The 13,844-nt window shown below is 40.8% G+C and overlaps 7 protein-coding genes and 1 long non-coding RNA gene across 11 annotated transcripts; 4 read left to right on the top strand and 4 right to left on the bottom strand.

Annotated features, from left to right (window-relative positions):
- The first annotated feature begins 874 nt into the window (after nt 1-874).
- On the top strand, nt 875-2,947 carry LOC145705424 (glutamine amidotransferase-like class 1 domain-containing protein 3, mitochondrial). 3 transcript variants are annotated; one of them, XM_081782900.1, is made up of 7 exons: nt 875-1,052; nt 1,128-1,315; nt 1,357-2,081; nt 2,120-2,336; nt 2,376-2,519; nt 2,569-2,712; nt 2,759-2,947. In XM_081782900.1, the coding sequence occupies exons 3-7, from the start codon at nt 1,944-1,946 to the stop codon at nt 2,821-2,823; spliced, it is 708 nt and encodes a 235-aa protein (XP_081639026.1). In that variant the 5' UTR covers nt 875-1,052; nt 1,128-1,315; nt 1,357-1,943; the 3' UTR covers nt 2,824-2,947. The 3 variants fall into 3 exon arrangements, with proteins under 3 accessions (XP_081639026.1, XP_081639024.1, XP_081639023.1); XM_081782898.1 differs by having other exon boundaries at nt 875-1,066; XM_081782897.1 differs by lacking the exons at nt 2,120-2,336; nt 2,376-2,519; nt 2,569-2,712; nt 2,759-2,947 and having other exon boundaries at nt 875-1,066; nt 1,357-1,924.
- A 16-nt stretch (nt 2,948-2,963) lies between these two features.
- On the top strand, nt 2,964-3,968 carry LOC145701710 (uncharacterized). The gene is made up of 3 exons (XM_081778926.1): nt 2,964-3,467; nt 3,565-3,830; nt 3,876-3,968. The coding sequence occupies exons 1-3, from the start codon at nt 3,368-3,370 to the stop codon at nt 3,966-3,968; spliced, it is 459 nt and encodes a 152-aa protein (XP_081635052.1). The 5' UTR covers nt 2,964-3,367.
- An 84-nt stretch (nt 3,969-4,052) lies between these two features.
- Nucleotides 4,053-4,505, bottom strand: LOC145704948 (uncharacterized). The gene is made up of 3 exons (XR_014134528.1): nt 4,396-4,505; nt 4,266-4,357; nt 4,053-4,219 (listed from the first exon to the last, which is right to left on the bottom strand). It is a non-coding gene; the product is annotated as an uncharacterized LOC145704948 (long non-coding RNA).
- Nucleotides 4,506-4,817: 312 nt separating this feature from the next.
- On the top strand, nt 4,818-6,038 carry LOC145705427 (uncharacterized). Of its 2 annotated transcripts, none has more exons than XM_081782903.1 (6): nt 4,818-4,942; nt 4,984-5,250; nt 5,318-5,400; nt 5,443-5,569; nt 5,667-5,782; nt 5,823-6,038. In XM_081782903.1, the coding sequence occupies exons 1-6, from the start codon at nt 4,879-4,881 to the stop codon at nt 6,015-6,017; spliced, it is 852 nt and encodes a 283-aa protein (XP_081639029.1). In that variant the 5' UTR covers nt 4,818-4,878; the 3' UTR covers nt 6,018-6,038. The 2 variants fall into 2 exon arrangements, with proteins under 2 accessions (XP_081639029.1, XP_081639030.1); XM_081782904.1 differs by having other exon boundaries at nt 5,443-5,503; nt 5,823-6,036.
- Nucleotides 6,039-6,058: 20 nt separating this feature from the next.
- On the bottom strand, nt 6,059-6,656 carry LOC145705432 (uncharacterized). Its single transcript, XM_081782909.1, has 2 exons — nt 6,516-6,656; nt 6,059-6,404 (listed from the first exon to the last, which is right to left on the bottom strand). Exons 1-2 carry the CDS (start codon nt 6,609-6,611, stop codon nt 6,114-6,116), a joined length of 387 nt encoding a protein of 128 aa, XP_081639035.1. The 5' UTR covers nt 6,612-6,656; the 3' UTR covers nt 6,059-6,113.
- A 171-nt stretch (nt 6,657-6,827) lies between these two features.
- On the bottom strand, nt 6,828-8,236 carry LOC145703592 (tartrate-resistant acid phosphatase type 5-like). The gene is made up of 5 exons (XM_081780972.1): nt 8,148-8,236; nt 7,955-8,105; nt 7,709-7,912; nt 7,282-7,672; nt 6,828-7,243 (listed from the first exon to the last, which is right to left on the bottom strand). The coding sequence occupies exons 1-5, from the start codon at nt 8,234-8,236 to the stop codon at nt 6,831-6,833; spliced, it is 1,248 nt and encodes a 415-aa protein (XP_081637098.1). The 3' UTR covers nt 6,828-6,830.
- A 527-nt stretch (nt 8,237-8,763) lies between these two features.
- On the top strand, nt 8,764-9,753 carry LOC145701708 (ligand-gated ion channel 4-like). Its single transcript, XM_081778925.1, has 2 exons — nt 8,764-9,206; nt 9,252-9,753. Exons 1-2 carry the CDS (start codon nt 8,764-8,766, stop codon nt 9,751-9,753), a joined length of 945 nt encoding a protein of 314 aa, XP_081635051.1.
- Nucleotides 9,754-11,955: 2,202 nt separating this feature from the next.
- LOC145704171 (uncharacterized) lies at nt 11,956-12,957 on the bottom strand. Its single transcript, XM_081781612.1, has 3 exons — nt 12,788-12,957; nt 12,372-12,743; nt 11,956-12,174 (listed from the first exon to the last, which is right to left on the bottom strand). The coding sequence occupies exons 2-3, from the start codon at nt 12,641-12,643 to the stop codon at nt 12,000-12,002; spliced, it is 447 nt and encodes a 148-aa protein (XP_081637738.1). The 5' UTR covers nt 12,644-12,743; nt 12,788-12,957; the 3' UTR covers nt 11,956-11,999.
- Nucleotides 12,958-13,844: the final 887 nt, after the last annotated feature.

Here is a 13,844-nt window from a genome sequence, read left to right as displayed (position 1 = left end):
AAAGAATAGCTAGGAATTGGTGGGAACTTTTTGATTAATTACGTCTGCCAGGCCACTTAGACTGCGATACCTGTCTGGCTGCCTCGTGGGACAGACAAGCTGATGTCTTTCTATTTCGGAACTGATATTTTATTAATTGACAATTAATAATTGTTCATATTCAACTTGAATCTTTGGAGGAGCTGATTCTTGTCTTCTGAGAGGTTAGTGACCATAACTGATGGTGATTTCTAAGGGTGTAGCCTTTTCCGTGAAAGAGAATCCGACAATCAAAAATATTTCATTATCTAAGAAGTAACCTCGAGTAACCAAATTTGAACCAAAGCAGGTCTCGAAGATTTGTGCAAAGACTTCAAAACTTGGGCCCTACTTACTACGTTGTCGATTTTTGAAAATATTACAATTATGGAAACTTCGGTCGTTTATGTGTATAAATTCACGACTGGGGGTACGAATATTTACGGTATATGATGAATGAACAGTATTTGCGAATGCTTCGAATCTTTTTGAAAGCAAACTTCCACGCCCTGAAGTTTTTGACCCAAGTTGGTCGAGTTCAGTTCCATGATGAACACGAGTTGAGTACTTGAAGTTCAAGACTTGAGCTGTTTCAAGCAATTCAGCTTGAACTTCAGACCTTGGAAACGATGCCAGATCCATGTTTAGAATTCAAGAAAGACAGAGGGATCTTGGTTCGTTCTGAATTTTCGCCGCGCTGATTGGGCAAGACTTGAAAATTATAAACGAAATGAAGAGATAAATTGGAACTTGAAGTTCAACGATAATTTAAGTCATCTGCCTCTGTAATCTGAAAAAATCCCTAAAAATGAGATTAATATTAATTTTACTTATCGTGTAAAATGTGTTTAGAAATGTATTTTGTATGAAACTATTAAACTCGCAGCTTGACATTACCTTTGAAAACCCTGGCAAAGATGATGCTCTTGCCAAATTCCAGGATTCGTTTTCCTCCGGCCCAGTCTACTTCGAGCACTACATTCGATCTCCAGCTACATTCACCATCAAAGCGCCACTGCCGATGATCTTCAAAGGTATAAACATAAAGGTACAACCCCCATTTTCTCAACACTTTTCAACCAAAAACAACTCCAATTAAAATTCTTCAGGCGTCGAATTGTATTCTAAAACTGGACATTTCATCCGAGGGAAAAGTGTTCAAAAACTTGTCGACTTTGACTTTTCGCGGAAGTGGCCAAAATTACTCGTTGCACAAAAGTAACGAAAAGGTCTTCAAACCAAGGTGGACATCTCAAATCCTTCCAACGCGTTTTTCCTTCAAATTCGTAAAACTAAGGTTTGCAAACGAAAGAAAATTGAAAATAATAACGAGAAAAGATTTCGATTCGTGAAAATGCTCGCTGGAGGAGTCCTCGGACTGGAAGTGCTTCAAATCTTTGGCGATCGATTCTCAGCAAATTCAATTTCTATGAGAACTTTGGGTCGGCAAGTGGACTGGAAAAGCGAGCAAAAATGTCCTGTTGAAGATTCTATTAGTGAAAAGCCCAAAATCCGAGCCTTTTTTGGAAGTTACGATAACGAAGAAAAGAAAGGTCCACCCAAAGAAAGCGATGCTGAAGAAGAAGCTTCAACTTCTCAAAGTCTCAAATTTCCCCATCGAATTCCAATTTCCGAGCGCAAGCTTCCTCCCTGGGCGATCGATTCTGTCACCTGTTTACAAATGGTTCACCCTGTTCTTCTCCCATCTGGATATTGGGTCGATAGAAGCACATTGGAAAAGTGGAAGAAGGAAAGTCGCCTGTGGTCGCGTCCCCCGAGCGATCCTTTCACTGGAATCGAACTGCCAACTTTTGAATTGCCCGTGGACGAAGCTCGACGGCAGCAGATTTTTGACTTTGTACATTCAAATTCTTTCACTTTTTCAAAATGAAAATGAAACGAACGACGTATCTAACGGATAAGAAATGTTAAGCCTGACTGTTCGAAGAATGGCGAGCTCCCACCGCGTCGCAGTTCTCCTCGCCGGAAGCGGAGTCTATGATGGAAGCGAAATTCACGAGGCTTCAGCTGCTCTTGTCGCTCTTTCTCGCCACAATGCCCAGGTACTACAACCTTTATCTTCTGCTTTCTATCCCTTTAGATATCCTGCTTTGCTCCAGACAAGCCACAACTGCACGCGATTAACCACTGTGCAGGAGCACCACACGAAGAGAATCGAAACGTTCTCCAAGAAAGCGCTAGAATCGCCCGTGGAAAAGTCACTGATCTTGCTCAACTCAAAGTCGAAGATTTCGATGCTCTCCTCGTTCCAGGTGGTTTCGGCGCGGCGAAGAATCTCTCTGACTGGGCTCTCAAAGGTAAAATTCAGAAAAAAAGATAGTCAAGAACTTTCCCAGGTCCTGATTGTACGGTCGATCCAACTGTAGCCCAGACGATCACTCAATTCCACGCAGCAAAGAAGCCACTTGCTTTTTGCTGCATTGCCCCTCATTTGGCTGCGAAACTGATTCCTGGCTGCACCGTTACTGTCGGTTCCGCTGGTAAGAAAAGCCTAAAGTGCTAGAATCGTTCTTTCCTTTTGAATTTTAGATTCTCAGGGCGGCAAGTGGCCATATGCTGAAGTCGCGGGAGCGATCGAAAAATTGGGATGCAAGCATGTCGAAAAAACCGTCGCGGAAACTTGCGTTGACGAGGAGAACAAAATTGTCACCACTCCCGCCTTTATGTATGAAGGTAGTTTATCTCCAGTAGAATCTAAAGGGTAAATTGTTCTTTAAAGGTGCGTTCCATGAAATCCACGATGGAGTTTCGAAGATGGTCGAAGATCTTCTCAAACTCTGCTAGAGCCGCGCTACATGTTACATGTTTAGTACTATTTTTTGCCAACCGGATGTGTTTCAGATGCATCTTTTCCTGTCATTGTCAGTTCGAGAGTTCAATAAAAATAAATTATCGGAAAATTTAATCATCATTTTTTAAAATTATTCTTTATCCAAGCAAGTAAGACTGTCACTGACGGGACAAACTTTAGAAACGGGCTTTACCAGACATCGATAAAAAGAGCAGTTTGTCTACCAGACACCGACAGAGACTCGAGACATACACCCGCCAAAATTGTTCATTCGACAGAAATCGACAAAACTCACGACAAAGAAAAAAGAACCATGAAACGGCGAAAACAGCCCTCAGAGAACATCATCAGACATCATGTAGATTGGGCAAGAGTTGCTTTTTACCAGAGGAAACTCAAACGCGGCGAGGATTTCATAGGGAAGGCTCCAATTTAAGAAAGAGTCGACGAGATTAATTAAAATGAAGCCTTGTTGAAGCCAGAAGTCGATCGTTCAAAATTGACGGAAATACTGGCCCGCGTTGCACGACTACTAGAATGCCTCTAGGAATAAGAACACTTGGGCTAAGAGGCTGTCCGGACACGGATAGGGTTTTGGAAAGTATTGGTCATGGAATAGTACTTGAAAATTCTGAAGGTAAGGAGCAAGATATTACTTTTAGTTTAACTTCAATTGATATCAATTAATAATTATTTTCCCTTCTTATGAATTTGATTAATAATTTATACTTAAGCTTCCGTCCTCCTGAGAAACGTCTCCCCAATTTCCGTCTACGTCAAATCTCCCCAAATGGATACAACTCCCGTCCGAATTCCCCCTGCTCATGAAGTCGAATTATTTTACTACGAAGAATTTTCTCAAGCAATTGCCGAGCGAGAGTCGCTCAGCGATCTTTGGGAACTGAGAGAGCACTGTACAATTTTTATCTCCTTTGGACTGTGCTGGGGAACGAGTACAGTTCAGATTCAAAAGGTGGATGGACTGCCCTGTTGGTTAAAAGTAAGCTTGTTACGTGATGAAAACGAAGTAATAATTTTTTTTCAGTTGGATTTACAACACTGCTGGCGAGAATTAAACGTAGCACTGGAACATGCACCACCAATTAAATCTGAAAGCTCTGATTTAAATCAAAACTGAAATAAACATTTAAATTATATAAATTTTTAAAGATTGTCTTTGAATCCAAGTTTCACCGACATGAAATTTTAGCATCACTTTTTATTCGAAGAAAAATATTTAACGCAGTCAATAATTTTACAGCTATCCCAGCTTCCTCCAATTGTAAAGCACCAAGGTCCGCCTAGATCATCATCCGGGTTTCTGCAATATGGCCCGTTTAGGTCGCTTTCGGGGTACTTTTCTATCCATCGGGGGAAGTCCCTCCAATCCTAGAATCAGAAATATATGGGAACTTGCTGGAAGGATGGTACATACCTTGCACGGCTTGCCAGATTGTGTTAATGAAAGAGTTCCTCTGTAGTCGACCCCTGTCCTCGTATTTTTGCATTCTCTTGGGTCGAAGTTGTCTTCGAAAATAAAAGAAATATGAAATTCGAAGACTTACCGGAGCTAGAATAGGATGAAATGTAGGCAGAGGCATCACTTGAACTGTAGTCGGGACCGAAGAGTGTGATTCCAAGGGCTTTGAAATCAAGGAGGAGTACAACAAGTTTCTCAAAAAGAAGTTTAACTTTCTCAAGAAGACAAGTCTTACCAAAAGCATAAGTCTCTCAATTTCAGCAGTTGCAGTTTCAGGAGTGGTTATAAATAAATGAATTAGGCTAATTTGACCACTGTCCAAGTCGTGCGGGACGCTTGTCGGTCGTTATCACCTCTTTGCTCTGGCTACTTCCGCTACCTACCCTAAGGTCGAACGCATAAATTTCACAATTCTCAAATTGATCAATCCTCTAATCTGAAAAAGGCGTTTTGCATCTCTAGAACATCTGCCGAGATGGGGATGTTTTTTCAAAAGTCGTCAGTTTGAAAGGATCCGCTGTGGGGGCAATCGCTGCTGAAGAAGAACAAGAAGATCTAGCGCGAGAAAATGACGGAGGCCACCCTTACCTCAATTTGCCCAGCGAACAAAAGTTTCATCGAAACTACAAGAGGTACTTTTCTCAGCTAGCTTGGTTTCTATTGAAATTTCTAGTGTACAATAATCCTCAGCCTCGAAAAAAGTCCTACAAAAGTGTTCCCACGCATGGGATCTGCTTTGACAAGGACACGCTGGTCGATTTGGCCTCTGATGGAAAAGAAAAAATGTACTCGGATGGAGTCAAGATTGGTAACTGGTTCGAGGACAGAAAGAAAATTTGCCAGAAGAACTGGTACTGCGATCAAAATGTCGACCTGAGCACAAGAGATGTCACTCCATCGAGTCACGTCGATTATAAGAAACATAAATGCGTAGGCTACGGTAAGCCAACCAAATTTTTTCATGCATTTTTTCTGTCAATGAGAAATGTAATGAATTACAATTTTAGAATACTCAACTCCCGCTCACGTGTCCCGAGAAATTTATACCAAGCCGCACTTTCTTTTCAAGCATCACGGAAACCGATATGAGGTAAAATGGCTTCTGTCCATATTTTTCAATCCTTTTCTTCAGACAGCAGAGATTCGCCACATGTCTACGTACGAGCGCGAGTGCAAAGGTGGCATCTTGTCGCGTGAGTTGCGCAAGTGGAATAGACACAGTCTTCATTATTATCCAGAGCAATCAACAATTAAACAAGGTTGTAATTTTCAACTCAGTTTCTTTGCTGTTCGTTTTCGATCAATTTTCAAGCCTGCTGCCTCTTTACCGTTCATTTGGACACTAATTTTATTCAGAAAAGCCAAGAACGGACTTTATGAACAAGACGGCTGCTAGACATGCTAACGAACGGGCTGAAACTAGAGCTGTTAAAAAGTCGACTGTTCACGCTTCTTTCCAGCCTCATTCCTTGGTAAGTTTACGATATCTTCCTCTTTAATTTCACATCTCAGGAGAACAAGGAAAAAGCAGAAGCGATCCCAAAGAGCTACAGCTCCCGACTGGAACCCATCTCGCGAATCAACAAAAACCTCCACTTCCGAAACCGTCGAACCAACCTGGTGCCCGACTCCTTCCCAAACATTGAACTCATCGAGGCCAAACTGGCGCACATCAAGGCAATCCGCGAAGCTAAATCTTCTGCATAAACTCTTCCTTTACTCAACAATAATAAACGTATATTTTTTAAAGCAAGCACATGTTATTTTCTGTATTTAAAATGAAGCAGGGTTGATGATAGAGAGTTAGAGAGCAATTTGCGATAGAACGTATTCAGGAACAGTTTCAGCTAAAGAAGCGCTCTCTGAAGCGTCAGAAGAGAACAAGTCGCAGCTAAATTGTGCGTCTGTCATCCAGCTGCCGAAAAAGTCTGCAGGGAGATAGACTTGAGTAGTGAGCTCTACTCCTTCGGATGAAACAGATTTGGCTCCAGTGAGTCGGTCGATGCAGGAACAGCTTCCCTCGATGCTACAAACTGGTCCAGTGAAGTAGAAGCCGTCTTCAGAGCAGTAGGGAAAGTCGACGCAGTCAAAGTTCTAAAAAACCGATTAATGAGGCTCAGAGTTAGACTGAGAAGCACTTTGTAAACTCAAAGAAAAAAGCTTAACGATAAGTAATCGTCGATAACTGACATCATTTTCACTCACCAAAGAACATTCTTCAACAGCCATATCACAAGGTCTCATTTGTCCAGTTGAAAGAGCAGAGGCAAAAGAAGCAATATTGAATAAAAAAACTTTCATTTTTAAAATATTTTTTTGTAGAAATTGTTGAAAATTGAATTTCTTTTCTACTAGATTTGAAATAGCGCATAGAATTGGCAGCTGCATTTATGAGAAGGTGAAGAGAGCACTGGGAGGACAATGTTTGTAAATTTTACCAGAGAAAGTTTTTGTCGCAAGACATTCTCGAGGAATCTGTTATTGGATTGCGTTATCAATTTCTATGTCAATGTTTGTTTTTTATTGAACATTTCTAGGAGGAATATCGAATTCGTATCCGATGGAAAACTTGTCGTCTTCATTGATTTTCTCGGAAGTGACGAATCGGACTTGCGCTCGATCAGCGGAAATATTCACTGAAGTAAAGCCGCTATCAGCTTCTCCATCATTCTTAGTCGTCGCCCAGTAGTAATGACAGACAGTTCTAGAGTTGTCATTTCCGTTCTCTTCAAATCTGGGATGGCAGCCGCTTCTTCCCGGAAAGCCTCCTGTCAGCTGTTGGAAAATGGTGGACTCGGTGTCATAAAGAGAACCAGCTCCAGTGGTGAAGAAATGAACGGTGCCGGGGGTTTCTTCGGCTCCTGCTGGGACGAGTTTTGGTGATCGAACGGCGTGTTCTTGTGTGTGTTTGTGGCCCTGGAAGAATGCGCTCACTAGAAACAGATAAAAAAGTTGGTTTCCAGCGATTTACCTTTGTACTGTTCCATGAGTGGCTCAAGTCTTCTGAAAAGCTCCCAATCATAGATGCCGCCAGTATCAAGAATCATGTAATGCCCGGTTACGAATAAGTAATCCGCGTCCCCTGAATTCGCGAGTTCTTGCTCAACCCACTCCCAAGCCCACTCTGCAATTTCTTCGTCGAGAGGATGAAGAGCTCGGAGCTCACAGTCAAGGTTGTACGGATCGTCGCAGTTTTCATCAGAGTGAATGGGTCGGGGGGCTCCATCGCGGTACTCGCCAGTGAGAGTTGGAGTGTCGACCAGAATGGTTTTGACTTTGATTCCAGCGCTGGTTGTGTATTCAGTCGTGAAGAAAAGATCTGGGTGCGTCCATCGACCAGTTCCATGAGCAGAGTATTCAATCTAAGAATTCCTACCTGAAAAAACATTCACTCTCACCTGGGCCCATCCATTGCCTTTCTGTCCACCTTCAGTTCCCTCCGGCAATTTTAACCAATCATGATTACCCATTGTCGGATACCAAGGGACCATCATCTCTTGAGAGTCGTAGACATTCTCAAATGTCCTTTCCCAAGCTCGATCTCGAACTGTCTCGACTCCGTTGTAGTAAAAATGATCGCCGATCGAGAGAACATATTCTGGCTATATCAACGTTTAGTCGTAAAAGAGATGACTTTTACTTACGGGATTAATCTTTGCATATTCCATGAGGGCCTTGGCACCGTTCAGTTGAAGCTCACTGGTGTATGCTGGTGGAGGAAGTCCTCCCCAGTCTCCGAGCACGACAAAGTTGAAATCTTCAGCTGGAAGTTCCTTTTTGATAGCATACGTATCTCTACAAACTAATAAAAAAGTAAATCTTTATATCCAACAAAACCTTGTTAGTCCTCTGGAGTCAGTAAATAACCCAGTCGGATCGACGATTTCTGCAAAAATGTGAGAAAATGCTGCTACTAGGACTCGCATGTTTGGCTTTTATGCAGATCACATTCTTGAGACCATTGTGAGAGAAACAGATGCTGAATCCCACTCGAAGTTCAAATTTTCGACGACTATGTCTATTTCATAGCAACTATTATTTACACAGTGGCTCAATGAGTATTTTAACTTAAATGCCGATTTTTATCTTTTATGTCAACGAGACATTGTTCAGGAATAATAATTTTGACTTGTCCTCGCACCCAAAGACCCGACTCCGGAAAGAAAGCTTCCTTTCAAAAAGTAATTATTTGCAAAAAACCATTGTTACATTTCAAGCGGCATTTGTTTTCTGGCGTGAGTTCAGGATTCTTTTCAAGTCATAAAAAGATTTTTATTGTTATTTTAAGACTATTGCTTTATTTTTTTTTTCTCAGAAGCTTATTTTCTGAAAATAAATTATGATTTTTCTATTTTTTCTATTTTTCACGGAGATATTTGGGCAGAGAGATTTGTGGCCGAATGAAAGGTTGAAAAGAACCCTTTTGGACGAGGACAATTATGACTCTGATACGATGCCAATCAATGAGGTTTACGATCCTCTAGAGGAAAGTGATGATTTTACGGGGATCTGCGAACGATGGATAACGAATATCTACGACTTCTACTACCAAGATGACCAATACGACTTCGAATCTCTTGATGAAGACGAAAAGAACTCCCATGCTGCTGATTTCTTTTACTGCATCTACGACTCAGCCGAAATCCCGGCTGATTTTACAAGATCCCGCGCTTGTCAGCAGTATATCAAGTCATTTTATTTCTTTGACAGTGCAGAGCTGGCTTCGTACAAAACAAGTGGAGGCAAGTGTATTGAAGAGAACGGCGAATCTTATGAAATGGAGGATGAGCTTTTTGAAATGCTCGAAAATTTGATTTATACGTCAAAATTTACTCCGATGAACATCGAGGCGTCGATGGAAGTTCAGAGCATTAATGAAGTCATGATTCATGAAAGGTAAAAAATTCCTCAGAAATCAATTTTATAAAGTTTACAATGTAGCTCGATGGATTCAACAATAATCATCTATCTCTCCTGGACTGACGAGCGTCTCACCTGGAATGCTTCTGAACACAACGAAATCTACTCTATTTTCGTTCCTTACGAAAAGATCTGGACACCACCGTTCGAAATCGTAAACCTGGACGAGTACCTCAATGAAGGTATAATTTTCTACTACGACGCAAAGATAACAACCAACGGGGACGTCTCCACGAAGATCAAAATGCGCCTCAAGACTTCCTGTGAGATCGTTCAAAAGCTCTATCCTTTCGATCTTCAAGAGTGCGCTATTGATTTGGCAACGCCAAACTTAGACACAACTTTTCTCAATTTCCGAATTGGAACGTGGAATGAAGTTCAAAAACCAAAAATCTCTCGGACGAAAAATGAAACTTCGTACAACGAAACTGACCTGAATGTGGCCAAGAATGCCTTTTTCGACGAAAACCCAGAGTGGAATTTGAAAGCATTTAAATATTCTGTCTCCACGAGCTCAAAGTAAGTGGTCACGAAAAAAAATCATCTTTTTTAATAAGTTTTTAGCAATAAAAACCAGCAGTTCTCAAAGCTATCAACTTCATTTTTTCTCCAACGGCAGATTGCATTTTACGAAATAACTCTTTTGCTACCAATTGTGTGCCTAAACATCCTCGTCTGTGTTGGCCTCTGGATTCCCATAAGCAGTGGAGAGACGATAAGCTACCAGGTCACCATGCTACTGACCATCGTTGTCTACTTGGATGTTCTTTCTTCTAACATCCCGGTCTTCAAAGAAGTTGCAAATGCACCTCAATTACTGATCCTTTTTATTATCAGTTTAATCGCCAGTGTGGCCAGTATGATTATCTTGAGTAAGTCCTTAATAAAAAAAACTCCTCGAATAACTTTTTTAAGGTGCAACGGCAGAGTGGTCTCCGTTTGCCCAAGTCGCCGTTTGCCCAAGTCGCCGTCTGCCCAAGATCGCCGTTTGCCCAACTTGGGTAGACGGAGACTTGGGCAAACGGCGATCTTGTGCAAACGGCGATCAAATTGAAAATATAATCATAATTCAATTTAAAGAAATTAATTCAAGGTTTCAGATTTTTATGAGCGCAAAGGAGACTTTGATTTCAGTTTATAATTACTAAAATCGGGAAATTTCTCATCTTGAATTATGAAATCAAAACCAGCAGGATAGGATAGATTTTAAGTGGTAAAGTTAAATCGCTAGTTTTACGTCCGAGGCCCATAGATTGAGGAAACGATGGATGCGCCGAGTCCTCACAAGCGCTAATCCCCAACTTGGTTGAATTGATGGTTTCCCATATTACTGTTTCTCGTGATTCATTTTCGGTCCGTTCTATTTTTGGAGTTATTTCTGATTGAAACTGAGAGAAAACAGTCATTGTGAGTAGTAGGAAAAAGAGAAAAAGGGGAAAACTGATGAAACTCTTCCCAAAACCTCCTCCCAGCGAAGAGGAGTACTCAGGCTTGATTTACAAACACATGCACAATCTTATGACAACCGAATTACGATCCAGTCTCAGTAAACCGGAGCCTTTTTTCTTCTTGATTAACTCTTCCGGGAATTGTTTATTAGGAGTCCTAATTAGAAGTCCTAATTTAGGACTTTGATTGAGAATTTAGCGACTCTCATAATTAGACCATATATAATATATGATATATAACGAAGGCTCCTCGTTATCAATGTAAACGATGTCATTTCGGAAAGCTTCCGTAGAGTCAACGATACTGTATTTTTCATTTCGTCTCTTATTTATGTGTTTGTGCTCAAGAATTTATTCGAAAATCGTATATAACCATTGATTGGTGGTCTTGTCAAGAATCCACGGTTAATAACCGTTCAAAAGACGTAACAGGACAACCCTTGTTTTCACCTGAAACTTTCAGGCTGAAAGTCTCTGCAAATCAGACCGCAATCAGCAGACTCAGTGATGATAATGAAATTGTTGTCTTACTTCTATCATTTTATGATCAATCAATTAAAAAAAAATCACATCGCCGTTTGCCTAAGATCTCCGTCTGCCCAAGTTGGGCAAACGGCGACTTGGGCAGACGGCGACTTGGGCAAACGGCGACTTGGGCAAACGGAGACCACTCGCAACGGCATGGTTAGAAGAAAAACAATTCGACCAATTGTACTGCTTCACGCAGAGAAAAGCAAAGTTTGCACTTTTCTCAGCAAAAATTTACGAAAAAATTCACGGTGACAAATATCTCATCCCTGAAGTTATTCTGAAGATATTGAAGCAAAAAGTAGAGGACAGCAAAGAACGGCTGGCAATTAATCTTGAGATGCGAAAAAGCTCTGATTTGGACCCAGATGAATGGACAATTGCGTGGAGATTTTATGGAAAAATGATTAACCATCTTTTTGCTATTTTACTGACAATTTGTGTGGTAGTTGCGAGTTTCTACGTTGTTATAAGTATTCACGTGAAAAATTATAATGCGAAAAGCGATTATCTAACCAATCCTTAAAAATATGCATTTTGTGATAAAATACATTAATTTTATGAAGTTATTAATTATTCAAATGCAGAGAGGAAGAACGAAGAAAAAAATTATCGAGTTGGAAATTCTCTTTGTTGATTTCAGTTTCTCGTCACGGTCCGGAATGACCTTGAAAAGAGCACCTTCACTGGGCTCAACAAAGCTTGGAGTACCACCTTGGGAGTAAAAATACGCTTCGTTTATTTTTTATTAACAAATTGTAGTAGCAGTTAAAAGAAAACAGTAAAAAGCAGTTTATGAAGTTATAACAGGAGTTGACCCGCGGGCGGGCAAATACGGTATCAGCGGACTTGAAATTCCTTGAAATAACTGATTCACTTGTGCGACTCTTGCTCGGTCATGTTCTTGAATCTCCACTAGAATTTTGACTAGCTGTTCTTTCGCTGCTGTTTCCTCTGCCAGCGCTTTCCTGAATAAGAGTGTTATTACGAGGATTTGTAAAAAGGTCAGGGGGAGCATTTTGAGTGGTTTAATAATTTTATACCCATCTTGGGAATTTCGAAAATCATGAAATATACATATGCATAGCTTTAACTTTTCGGTATTTTCTAGGCAATCTTAATAAATTATGAAAATTTTTTTATTGAGGTTTTTTTTTATTTTTACCTGGTAGGAGCCGAAGCAATCTGATAAATCGCCACAAAAAACACGCACAGAAAAATTAATCCCGAGATCCACAGAATCGCCCGGCACCACGGCTTCAATCTCCTCTTCGTCGCACTCCGAAGTGGGGGTGTTTGCGTTGCGGCCTCGGCTGAAGTGCTGTAATACTTGCTTGAATCGATGTAAATCTCCTCGTGTTTGGAATTGTGGCCGCTTTTTCCGCCCGCCAAGTAGGTTTCTGACGTCCAGCTTACACTGTCGCGCTTTCCAGGCATTTCTTGTCAGATAGTGACTTTCTTCCACAAATGAAAGTCAGATTCGTGAGTGTTCAACTGTTGGTTGATTGTTTGAAATGTATCGAAGTTCCAATGTTGTCTAAAAATCAAAATATGTTTCTACCTACCCTAACCCTAACTTACATCTCACTGTCTGTCTCTTTTTTCGTTTTTCTTGTTTCTTCCAAAGTAATGATTTGACTCTTGCTGTTTATGATTCTTTGTGTCTTTCCAAAGGGCAGCTAAGCCCTCCTTCTTTTCTCTCTTGAGGAACTACTACTCAAGCTACTACGTGGGAGAGCTGCCGAGCTCTAGCGCTCTTTACGACAGCTGTTCTCTCCAGTTTTCTTCCCTGTTTGACTTCAAAAAGAAGCAAAAGCTCGACAATCCCGAAACAGCTGGCGACTTTCCCCCGCTGCGAAAACAGTTTGTAACTTTAAAGTTAAGTAAATTTAAAAACGGGTAAAAGTATTTGAGGAAAAAACAAGTTGTAACGCCGCGCTGAGAAAAAATAAGAAGGGATCAGGTTATTATTCCTCATTAGACTTAATTTTGGCCAGTTGTGTGCTGCGCCAAACTTAAATTTCAACCCATAATTGTTCCGACGAGGAAGAGCGAGAGGAATTCTTTGCCAAAAACGATTAAAGAAGAAATTCGCATCGTTTGAAATTTCAAAAATAAAAATTTATAAAATAGAAAAGTACAGTAGTGATAAAAATAATAGATCATGAGACTGATATCAAGAAATATTTACTGATAAAACCTCCAAACCACGTTTCAATAGCTAAATCTCGGCCTGCGTCATGTCAAATCCAACATGTGTACTTGCGCAAAGATTGACACAAATCCCGATGCCCCGAATTTATTATCAGCTTATAGAAAAGCAAGTGAATGTAAAGCGCGTGAAAGTGCAAAGTGTGATGGAATTGGTGAACGGCGGAGAAAGGACTAAGCTGGCCACAGGCTGGGATTTCCAAAACCATAATCACACGCCATGTCGGGGGACAGAGAACTTAGCGACTTTGAAAAGCAACTACGGAATGAGATGATTAAAGAAATGATAAATGGTTCAAAAACGATCATAATTTTTTAACCCCTTGCTGCAAAGGGAGCCATTTTCTTGGCGACAAACTTTCCAAGATTTTCGACTTTTCAAACCAGTACTAGATTTATCAAATGATGACGGAGCACGATCTCGGGG

The sequence above is a fragment of the Oikopleura dioica genome, chromosome PAR (assembly GCF_907165135.1).
Source record: "Oikopleura dioica chromosome PAR, OKI2018_I68_1.0, whole genome shotgun sequence".
NCBI classification, from domain to species: domain Eukaryota; kingdom Metazoa; phylum Chordata; class Appendicularia; order Copelata; family Oikopleuridae; genus Oikopleura; species Oikopleura dioica.
This window is presented reverse-complemented; position numbering and strand designations above follow the sequence as displayed.

What these genes read in the sequence shown, in the direction of transcription:
- LOC145705432 (XM_081782909.1), bottom strand. Translation starts at nt 6,611, where the DNA reads ATGAAAGTTTTTTTATTCAATATTGCTTCTTTTGCCTCTGCTCTTTCA. An exon ending in CTGTTGAAGAATGTTCTTTG is followed by an intron (nt 6,405 to 6,515) that starts GTGAGTGAAAAT and finishes TCGGTTTTTTAG; the next exon opens with AACTTTGACTGCGTCGACTT.
- LOC145705427 (XM_081782903.1), top strand. Translation starts at nt 4,879, where the DNA reads ATGACGGAGGCCACCCTTACCTCAATTTGCCCAGCGAACAAAAGTTTC. An exon ending in TTTCATCGAAACTACAAGAG is followed by an intron (nt 4,943 to 4,983) that starts GTACTTTTCTCA and finishes TGAAATTTCTAG; the next exon opens with TGTACAATAATCCTCAGCCT. An exon ending in ACATAAATGCGTAGGCTACG is followed by an intron (nt 5,251 to 5,317) that starts GTAAGCCAACCA and finishes TTACAATTTTAG; the next exon opens with AATACTCAACTCCCGCTCAC.
- LOC145703592 (XM_081780972.1), bottom strand. Translation starts at nt 8,236, where the DNA reads ATGCGAGTCCTAGTAGCAGCATTTTCTCACATTTTTGCAGAAATCGTC. An exon ending in GACTCCAGAGGACTAACAAG is followed by an intron (nt 8,106 to 8,147) that starts GTTTTGTTGGAT and finishes ATTAGTTTGTAG; the next exon opens with AGATACGTATGCTATCAAAA. An exon ending in AATATGCAAAGATTAATCCC is followed by an intron (nt 7,913 to 7,954) that starts GTAAGTAAAAGT and finishes ACGTTGATATAG; the next exon opens with CCAGAATATGTTCTCTCGAT.
- LOC145701708 (XM_081778925.1), top strand. Translation starts at nt 8,764, where the DNA reads ATGCCAATCAATGAGGTTTACGATCCTCTAGAGGAAAGTGATGATTTT. An exon ending in GAAGTCATGATTCATGAAAG is followed by an intron (nt 9,207 to 9,251) that starts GTAAAAAATTCC and finishes TTTACAATGTAG; the next exon opens with CTCGATGGATTCAACAATAA.
- LOC145704171 (XM_081781612.1), bottom strand. Translation starts at nt 12,643, where the DNA reads ATGCCTGGAAAGCGCGACAGTGTAAGCTGGACGTCAGAAACCTACTTG. An exon ending in ATTGCTTCGGCTCCTACCAG is followed by an intron (nt 12,175 to 12,371) that starts GTAAAAATAAAA and finishes ACTCTTATTCAG; the next exon opens with GAAAGCGCTGGCAGAGGAAA.
- LOC145701710 (XM_081778926.1), top strand. Translation starts at nt 3,368, where the DNA reads ATGCCTCTAGGAATAAGAACACTTGGGCTAAGAGGCTGTCCGGACACG. An exon ending in AGTACTTGAAAATTCTGAAG is followed by an intron (nt 3,468 to 3,564) that starts GTAAGGAGCAAG and finishes TTTATACTTAAG; the next exon opens with CTTCCGTCCTCCTGAGAAAC. An exon ending in GACTGCCCTGTTGGTTAAAA is followed by an intron (nt 3,831 to 3,875) that starts GTAAGCTTGTTA and finishes ATTTTTTTTCAG; the next exon opens with TTGGATTTACAACACTGCTG.
- LOC145705424 (XM_081782897.1), top strand. Translation starts at nt 884, where the DNA reads ATGAAACTATTAAACTCGCAGCTTGACATTACCTTTGAAAACCCTGGC. An exon ending in TCAAAGGTATAAACATAAAG is followed by an intron (nt 1,067 to 1,127) that starts GTACAACCCCCA and finishes AAAATTCTTCAG; the next exon opens with GCGTCGAATTGTATTCTAAA. An exon ending in TTCAAATTCGTAAAACTAAG is followed by an intron (nt 1,316 to 1,356) that starts GTTTGCAAACGA and finishes TAACGAGAAAAG; the next exon opens with ATTTCGATTCGTGAAAATGC.